Below are 10323 nucleotides of genomic sequence, written 5' to 3' on the forward strand. Positions count from 1 at the left end.
CAAAGTAAAAGCCTGGAGGAGCCGCAGACGAACACGTTTACAATGGAAAGCTGGAGGACGTGTCATACATCATATCTGATGACCATTTTCTATTACATGTCTTATCCAAATTTATATACAGACAATTTCGTCTTAAATTGTTTTTATTTTATTTATTTAAATATGTGTTCTTCTTTTATGTATTTAATACTTATTTCCATCCATAAAATATGGGTAACCATTTTTTAAACTGTAACACTTTAAGTGAACGTACACATGCATTCATATGTTGAATATGTGAGCTTATGGACCATGATTCTGTGATACATAGCGGGCTTGTTTGGTTTTTGAAGTGAAAGTCAAACTGTTGGACAAACCAAAATGAAGTTATTGACCTGACCTGATTATGGCACTTGAAGAAAATTTAAAATATCTTTAGGAACGTATAAATAAATGTACAGCATTTAGATGTCTTAATTTATTCGTCACATTAAATACATAGCCCACATATCCATATGTTTCTTCAAACAATACATTATTTATATACAAAACTAAAAAGTAAAGTTTATTTTACTCGTCTGAATCTTCTAATGTGACATTGCTGCTGCTGACATCACTACGACTGCTACAGGAGCTAAATAGGCCTACTACTGACAGAACACAAATTTAAATTCACTTTCACCTTAAAGTCATTTTGTGTCCCATATTACTTTCCACCTTCATGAATAAGCACTTTCATGTCATGTGCATCATCTCAAGTGCACCAACTATCAGTGGAAACATAGTAAACTCGGTCTAAAGCAAGGGAATCCAACTGCATTGGATTTTTTTAGCATAGAATGAGCCGTTTCTATCAACACATAGATTTGGTCCTCTGCACCAAGTGTGCCATGTTGCGCTGCCATGTGCCTACAGTAGCAGAGAATAGACAAACCGAGCACTGGCTCTCGAATGGGCATTTGTGTTTTCACGATACCTGAAGACCACCATATTTTTCGGTGTTGAGTTGGATGCAAGTTGCAACGTCACCACTACATGCCACACTCTACAGCAATACTACCTTACTGTGTGCAAAGACAATAAACTGTTTTCACAATTCATAAGGTGGAAGTGAATGCATCTCTCTGAATGTTCACAAGTCTGAAATGTCGTTCTTTAAATCTAGCAGGTTTGGGTGGTTGATCTATTTGTTTTTCTTCCATCCATCTGTGTCAGGAGTCTTATAGGCGAGTTCCGCAGATGATCTCATGTGCAGTAGGCGGGTCTTCAACTGATTTCCCATCATCCTTTGGAGGAGGCGTGGAGGCCCATGGCCACCTGAACCTGGAAGCCAGATGAGGAGAGCTTCGTTATTCAATAGGCACATTAACTATGTTTTTAACTACATCTCTTGGTCTACATTTCTTAACAAATCTTCAGATTGGATATCTAATTCGATATGGTCCATCTTCTTTTCACCTGTATATATTTTCTCCTTTTGGTTCTTCATTACCGGCTGCTGTTGCTTCTTGTGCCTCCACTTTTTGTTGTTGCATCCATTCAAACTTAGTCTGCTGTTTTATTTTTTAATGCTGTTTTAGAGGAATGAGCTATAAAGTCTAATCTACTACACCTCCCTGCAATATCTAAACGGACTAAATAGAGCAAAATAAACCCATATTTAAAATGTTCTCTTTTGTATTGTGTCTCTTTGACTTTTGCACAGTGTTTACCGTTAAACCCTATCATTAAATCTTCTTATTACTTGTGGTGTAGACTTGCATTCAAATAGTTTCGGTCACTTAATTTCAAAGATCCACATTCAGATTCCTAAGCTACTGTTCCTATGTCTCACAACTGCATCGTCACTTAAATGTGCAGACTGACCGCTGTACGATGGGCATCTGCTGGATAGTGTCGGGCAGCGGCTGTCGGAAGGTCTCCGGCAGGAAGAAGCAGATCACAACACTGAGCAACGACAGACCACCCACAACCATCCACGGCAGGAACTGATAGAAAACCTCTGGAGAAGAAACCAGACCACACCATTGAGGTTATACTATGACCAATACAGTCCTTCATTCAAATCTTTACCAAACATGAATCACCAGATCTAACCAAGGGCAACTTTTTTGGTGGGGGCCCCCTTTACATGCCAGTGCCCAGGGGTCCAGTGTCTCTTAATAAGTCCATTGGCTACTACTTGAGCTTGTATTGGTAGCACCACTGCGACGACACATATTTTGTTGTAATACCTTGTCGGATATACTCGATGCACTCCACAGTATGATGAGGTCTCACCCAGCTGCAGCAGGTATGGGGAAACAGAAGATCCCACTCTGGAGAACATGGCAGAGGTAGACATCGCTGTGTTCCTGATGACTGTGGGGGACAGCTCCCCGGTGTACATGTACAACACCCCGGTGCCACCCAGAACGCCAAATTTACCCACCAGCACCAGGATCAGGGTGAGAACTGGTTGACCTGCAGGAAGGAGGAGGAGGAAGAGGAGGAAGAGGAGGAGGAGGAATGTAAGTTAATGATCGGGGGATATCAAACATTTCTGAAGCACTGAAGCACTATGAAGCCATTAAACCCCTGCCCTAGACATGTACGAGACACGGCAGGTCTGCCTTTGTCAACCTTTGTATTTCTCAACATGTGTGACACACGTGTAATGGCTGTAAGGAGAGAGAAAGAGGTTAAAAGGTGGCGTCATGTTTTTTAGCCTTTCCAAAACCACCAGAGCAAAATTGCGAGGAATAGTTCAAACCCCGTGTTTATCTACTCTAACTTGCATCGCTTGCATGTGAAGTCACCAAGCTTACTACATAATTTACAGTAGGAACCTAGCGTTAGTCCCAAAACCAAAGAGTAAAAGCTAACTACCGGTACATTATTTTGTGGGATTACAGGTTACGTTAGAAAAATCCCTAATTACACTTTTACTTGAGATAAACATTTTCAGTCCCAATGTGTAAGCATTATATTATGTAAGCAGCCTCCAAGTGCACATTCAAAGGTTCCATTTGATCTTCAGCAGAGCAATCTAACTTTTTCTTTTCTTCTGTGGGAGCACAACGTGATTCCCATTTCTAATACAATCTATTGGTTTTGTGAACACAGACACAAATTGCCAGTTCTTTTCACGTCGGTCAGTAAGAAAGCAATCCATGGTGGACACACCGACAGCTTATCATGGAGTAATATCAACAAAGACCACTTACAGTGGCTCGGTCTGAAGATGGATGGACCCCAGGAACACAGGATTTCCAACCACAAGGCCGGTGTTCCACACAGCATGTCCCAACGTGTTGTTGCGGTTACCCGAACTTTACATTCGGGTAACTTTGCTGCCTGAACCTCGCATTCGTTTTGTTGTGAAATCCCGTCCCCAAAAAAGAAGTCTTGAGTGACTTCCCAAAAACAGATCATTTGTGTCCCAGTACATGAAACCAATAGATTGCATTTCGAAACTGTCGTGAGGCGTTGTTGCAAATACTGTTTCCACCAAGCGAGGCGCTATTATTTTATAAGGAGGGCAACACTTTTCAACGTGGGAGGACACTTTGACAGAACACTGGCAATAAGGTAACCACACTAAAAGCAGAGCCTGCTTTATCTTCTGTATGCTCTAAATGGGACGCTCATTTCCTAAATGAACATCATGCTGTATTTAGGAACATCATGCTGTACTTAAGAAGAATGAAATTAGAGATTACATCATCAACTCATGTTTACTATGTTTACTGAGGGAATAAATCAAGTGAGAAGTATATCAATTATTAGTTATTCAAGTGTTAGTACTTGGAAGTTAATTAACCTCAAATTTATCCCGGGACGGACAACTATATCAAATTTTCTTCAAAGTATGGCACTTTTTCTGGGGGCTTGGTCTTACTCACTGTTTTGAGTGATCTGGATGAGAAGTATCGCTAGCGCCCCCAGCAGGGTGAAAGAGATGTACGACAGGCGGCGGGGAAGCCTGCATGTCGCCAGCCAGCTGGCAGTGTATGCTGGCAGCTCAACAACCGTCAACAGGAAGTTGTTCAGGAAGGGGTTTCCATTAAGACCAGACATGTTGAATGACAATCCAAAGTAGCATATACCGTAAGAAAACCTGCAAACAACAAAAGAACAATACTTTGTCACAGTAAAAGTTGTGGAAATGAAGAAATAGTTGTTGGGATACTGTATCTTGGTCTGGATGAAAAAACAAAACAACTGTACTATTGCTAGTTGCTAGCAAAGAAAGAGGAAGTGCTCCGAAACTTCAGGTACATTCTTGTGAAGGAAAAGTGCCTGAACTCACCACATGACCCACAGCATGAGTGACAGATATCGAATGTTCGCTGTCCTCAGCAGGTCCAGGAAGCTGGAGGACTTTTCCTTCTCACTTGTTACCTTTTCAACCTGCGGAAAGAAAGAAACTCCAGTACGACGTCCATCATCCTTAAGTTTGTGAAAACAAGGCTGCGCTTACATTGGCTGAGAAGAAGATGACATGTGGAGCTTCCACTCGGTTCTCCAGAGCCGCTGACCTCAGCAGGAGCTCTGCTTCCTGAATACGGCCACGAGAAACCAACCAGCGCGGAGACTCTGGAATCAGCCTGTTGGACAGGCAAATGCAAATGTTTTGGTGAGAAATGGGGAAAGACTCTGAAGACCCCTGCTTCGTCCATCTGTGTGCAATGCAGTTCACCAAGGTCAGAAATAATCTGAGGAGCATGGCGAAAAGTTGTGAAAAATAACCTCCACGCTCCAAAATACAAGACACTAGCACTGGGCCTTGGGCCTGGCTTTAAATGTATTGTCTGAATAGGTGCAGGCGGTATGCTGAAGCTAAAACAGGGTGCTAAATTGCACTTCAACAACACGTTCCAATCTCAACTCAACTTCGTCAGGAATAACTCAATGACACTTTGAACACGGGCCTCGGACACCGAGCTCTTTGTGGAAATTTCTGTATTTGTTGGACCCACCTGCCCTGTGGGTATTTAGTTTTAAAAATACTGAATCATACTCCAGGGGCATTTTCTCAAAGTGTCTTTTGATGGCACAGATGGGTTTATGTCGTTGCTACTGTTACTGTGTTACTTCAAAGCCTGATGCGTCTCATATAGATGCTAAAGTGCACTGCAACTGACACAGGCTTTGAGATCAGTGACACGTTATCACAATAACAATAATGTTAAGGTCTTGGAGACCGTAGATATATTTGGTCTTCATGTTACAATATAATATACCATGGATAGTTCACGTGCATTCGTTTGAAGATTTTGGTTTGGAGCCTTCCAAAGTACAAAATTAGATTATCAGGGAGAAACATCATCCGACCGTCTGACAAATTCATCAACTGGACCCTTACATCTTATATCTTATCCTTCATGTCAATAAAAAAATAATATATACACACATTAATTGAAGAGTATCAAATGCAGATTGATCCTCAAAGTGTACTACGGTCACCTTACCACCAGAGGGGGATACAGGCCAGGCCAGGCACAGCCATCGCCAGAGACAGGTGTCTCCAGCTCCTGACCAGGTAGGCAGTGACGGGCAGCATCATTATACCTAACACGTAGACCCACGGCATGAACAGGCTGCAGAAGAGAACTCTGGTCGAACCCATCAGGATCTCTGAGCCTGTGGAGGAAACGTTTCAAAAAGTGTCAGGCAAAGCATCGGCTTTGAATGCGTTACAAGGACAACACATACGGAAGAAGATATTAAATGCGTCCTCATCGGTATCGACATGGTCTTATTCTGTTCTGAGACTTCATCAAGATCAACAACAGGACAATAATACAACACGCAACCAGTGGAGTGAAGGACAAAGGTCAGCAGTCACAGTAAGGAAATGAAAAGGCCATACCCATTACAAACACAACTATGTAGCAGGTGAGCTGACCCAGGCCCAGTATGAAGAAGAGCGCGAGGAAGACGGGCCAGGACGGAGCGAAGGCCAACGCGGTGCTGAAGATGCTCAGCACGAGGATGGCACAGAACAATACCGGCTTCCTGCCAAACCTGAAGCACAAAATACAACGGAGGGGTATCAGCCACAACTGCAGGACGTATGTATTTAGATATTAATTAGAAGGAAGATGGTATTGTTGGAAGATTGTATGTTTAGGTAAAACAATAGGTTCCTTTCAGCTAACCTGTGGCTACGGCTACGGCTAGGTAGAGCGATCAGCTGTGCGGTCCCTCGAGGGCAAGATATTCAACCCCAAATTGCTCCAATTTATCCCTCCTAATAAACAGTTGGTAACTTGTATGGAAGCTTATGCCGCCAGTGTGTGAACTAGTGAATGCTGGCTTTTATTGTAAAGAACTTTGAGTGGTCGCTGAGACTAGAAAAGTGCAATATAAATGCAGTTTGTGTCGCAAGTTTAAGCTCAAGTTTTGGCCATACTCTTCCTTGTCCCATGACATGTAGCAGACTGTCATGCTTGGTTAGCTCAGAGCTAACTAACAGACATGCTTTGGCAAAACAATACACATCTGACTCTGTAGAAAGGTACCGGTCAGAGATCTGTCCAGAGATGAAGCATCCGAACAATCCTCCCAGGAAGTAGAAGAGGGAGGTCAGCGGCTGTTTCCACTGGTCGTCGCACACCAGGTTAAACTGGGAAACAAGGCACATTTGGGAATTCTGCAGCAGACATAAAAATATGAACTGGAATAATACTACGGACATAAACACTGGAATTTAAAGCAAACATGTGAATGGAGGATTAACACAACAAAGAGACATTAAAAGCATGACATGGTCACCAGTAGTCAGATATGTCACAGTGTCCTTTGACCAGCTGTGCTTGTTTTGCTGTGCTCCCTGTTCCTGTACTCCTTCATCCTAATTCTCTGTTCATCTTAGGCTTCTGCCCAAGCTTCTGAATCCCTGTTTCCTGCTTGAACCCACTAGTTCTTCCTCTGAGCACTGTCTAGCATGCGACATCTTTGAGTGTGGTCTGCAGTGTCTGCACATTCTTAGAGACACTGTCCTTCTCTGCTGAGCCCATTCCTCCAGTGTCTAACTCCTGTAAGCCTACATGCTTCTCAGAACCTGGTCCTTGGCTATTCATAACCTTAATAAACCATCCCCCAGTGTCCAGGCCTTGGAAACCCGGTGTTTCGGCATCCAGCTCTTCAGTCTAGTTCTCCAGTAAGCAGCTCCTTGAGGTTTTTTTTTTCTTCTTTGGACTAGTTGTTCTCCTCTTGGCTGTCAAAAAGTGTGGTTTCCTACAGATAATATGCCTTACAACATGTACCAACCTGAGATGAACTTTGTCTCACATGAGTTTAGGGACATTATATCACTGTGTAGTGGAGGTTTGATTCTTGTGATGTCTTCACTAACTCTGCCTTATCATCGATATTGCCAAGTGGCCTTGGCCTTGGTATTTGAGCCCTTCTGGTTTTCTTGGCTGTCTGTTTATCTGTTGCTGTCTGGTTGGTGATGCCCTGCATGTGACCAATGGAAACAATAGAAGGACAATGTAGTGTATTAGTACTCGCAGTAGTCCACAGTAGCAATAGTAACAGCAGTAGCTTGTACCTCACTGACTACAGTAGACTGGTAGTGCTCAGTACTGTACGTCCATCCATCTTTACAGCCCTCCTGTGTGAGGTTGGAGAGAAGGACCTCTAGACTTGACAGATTGTGGACTAGATCCAAGCTGGGTCTAGGTCCCTGTGCAGAGAGGTTCTGCACCAGGTCCAGCTCATACCGGCTACAACTGCTCCTTTCCTGCCGCCCCGCCACCTCCTGACCGGGAAAAGACAACGTCATCGTTAGCCAACTTGTGCTGCAACAACAAACTGAACCCAAACAGACCGCGGCAGATCGAACTAGACCAGTTCCAGCCTGCACGAGGCTCACTGCCCTCGTCAATGCCGGGTAGTGAATTATTAGCTGACTGCATTTACAAATTCTTGTAAAGCTTGTGCACAAACACTAGCTGGGTTATGTCTCAGCATTCAACCAGATTTTAGGAAAAATATTGATTTACAGCAATACAGAAATGATTTACTGTATTGCTGCCTTGTAAACTGTAACATGGGCATTTAAAAAAATATATTCTCATTTTGCAACCTTGCTAGTCTGTATGATAATGTAGATTAATGTGACTTTATGTCAAACCAAGACACCGCACTGTTTTTTAGGAAATTGTACTTTAGTTTCTGCTTTATACTTTCCCCATATACTATGCTTATATATTACTCCATATATCAGAAGTACATATTGCATTACGTTTATTTGATACCCATTTCTTGCTAAATATAAAATAAGATGAATGATCAAACTCCTCATTAGTAAATATATTGATGAGAATGAGCTCAACCTTGATGGTTGATTGCTATATTTTCGTGCCATGCACATAATGTGCCCAACTTTCACGAGTTCATAAGACACAAAAACAACTGGCGTGGACGCACATTTTATTCAAATACAAAATTACATAACAGTAAAATGCTTTTTACATGTTTAATCCATATAAGGGAATGATGTTAGATATGGTAATATAACAACTGGTAATGCTATTAAAGTACATTTTACTGATTCTTTGAATGCATGGATTTGACTTGTAATTGATTTTTTTTTGTATTTCTGTTTTTCTACTTTTAGTAAAAAGTCTAAATACTTCTGCCAAAATATAATTTACAATGCTTTGCACACCACAAACAATATATAATTCACCTCCATTGTAATAAAATGGGATGTTCAAGTAGGGAAGAACATAAAACATGAACAAAGGTGAGCATGAGATGAGACTTGTTACCCAGTGCGGAGATACATGATCTTTAACCTGTAGTCAAACACGGACAAGGGACACGTGTGGGGGATTATATATTTGGGGATTTATGTGGGCTGACATTTTAATTCAGTATCATCATCAACTTGAATAGAAGTCATTGCTGATGAATGTAAGTCCAATATGCATAAATGTATATCCTCTATGCTACAATAGACCAAAGATTTCTCGTGTCAAACATTTGAAAGGCACACACTCGGGCGTAGTTCTGACCTGTACTGGGATGCTGGCCTGGACCCAGTCCTGGGTCAGGTTGTTGTGGTGGGGGATGGAGCAGTGGTGTGGGGGCGTAGCCAGCAGGAAGATGACGGACAGCAGGTTGTATCCACATGGGATGATGGTGAGACAGAGCAGGAAGGAGACTCTCTTCTGGAACGGGCCCCAGGTCCCCAAAAACGACAGGGACGCCTCGTAGTCCTGCATTTTACTGGACTGTACTTATACTCTGTTCTGTTCAACTCTGTTTTGTTTTGTTTTAACTGTGCACCTGCAGTCTATAATTCAATTCATTCAGAGCAACTACAAGCAACTGACAATCAGGTTGACTGAAAAGGCCCAACAGATGCTTGAAAGCTTGAAATCAAAATACTTTTAGAACAAGCGTTAGAAATGTTACTCTGACAAGTGCAAACATATATAATATAATACCAACAAGAACCAATACAATTCTCCTAAAATATATATTTTTTGCAGTCAAAATACAAATACTGTCAATGCACCTGTTACAGCAGTTGTCAACTTCTCTTTGAGGCTTCACACCTTCTTTATCCCTGACAAGACTAAATAACTCCACCTATCCTCCTCCTGGCTTCTCCTCCTCTTCCTGGATCATCCTCCTCCTCCTGGCTCCTCCTCTTCCTTCTACTTCTTCTCTTCCTCCTCCCCCTCCTCTTTTTCCTCCTGCTCCTTCTCTTTTCAAAAGCCTGTGTTAAACTACTTGCTGAAAAGACATACACACTTTATATCAGAAATAATCAGAGAGAAAGAAAGAGAGAGAGAAAAGAGACAGAGAGAGAAAAAGAGAGACAGAGAGACAGAGAGAGCAGGGCAGTCCGTAGTGTGCCTGAAAGTAACTGTTAAGATTATCTAATCTAACTAAATGATATCAGTAGTTTGATTAAAGACAGTTTTGATTAAATACAGTTGAGACAATATGATTTCTTTAAATGGTTTTGTTAAAGTGTTTATTTTCTATATTGACATGTGTTTCCTCAGTCATACTGTGTCCGTCATGGTGAGTTGTGATCTTAAAGAAGTAGGTGAGCTGCAGCGACTAACCTTCAGCCGTAGAGTCCAGCAGGATGACGTCTTGTGGGCACGAGATCATTATGATACTTAACGCACTAATGATACAAGTCTCTGTCGGTACTGTGATGTACGTGTTGATTTAAAAAGTGTGTGTAACCCAGGTTTTAACTGTTTACTCTGTGTACTGTTCCTTTAACCTGGGTTACACGTGCTTCCCCTCTGTGACCGTGCTTAAAACACACAACTTGTGTACAGGGTAAAGTCACATTACAAATACAAATACCAATCAGGAACACTT

The 10323-nt window shown here is 42.1% G+C and overlaps 1 protein-coding gene across 2 annotated transcripts; it reads right to left on the reverse strand.

Annotated features, from left to right (window-relative positions):
- Positions 1–489: 489 nt before the first annotated feature.
- LOC137782962 (organic cation/carnitine transporter 2-like) lies at positions 490–9481 on the reverse strand. 2 transcript variants are annotated; one of them, XM_068572686.1, is made up of 11 exons: positions 8991–9481; positions 7520–7729; positions 6486–6589; positions 5834–5988; positions 5433–5604; positions 4442–4568; positions 4271–4371; positions 3864–4078; positions 2260–2442; positions 1846–1981; positions 490–1302 (listed from the first exon to the last, which is right to left on the reverse strand). In XM_068572686.1, exons 1-11 carry the CDS (start codon positions 9198–9200, stop codon positions 1200–1202), a joined length of 1716 nt encoding a protein of 571 aa, XP_068428787.1. In that variant the 5' UTR covers positions 9201–9481; the 3' UTR covers positions 490–1199. The 2 variants fall into 2 exon arrangements, with proteins under 2 accessions (XP_068428787.1, XP_068428788.1); XM_068572687.1 differs by having other exon boundaries at positions 2214–2442.
- Between the last annotated feature and the right edge of the window lie 842 nt (positions 9482–10323).

This window comes from Clinocottus analis, unplaced genomic scaffold (genome assembly GCF_023055335.1).
Source record: "Clinocottus analis isolate CAN_PGR_092001 unplaced genomic scaffold, fCliAna1.0.p SCAF_12, whole genome shotgun sequence".
Classification (NCBI taxonomy): Eukaryota; Metazoa; Chordata; class Actinopteri; order Perciformes; family Cottidae; genus Clinocottus; species Clinocottus analis.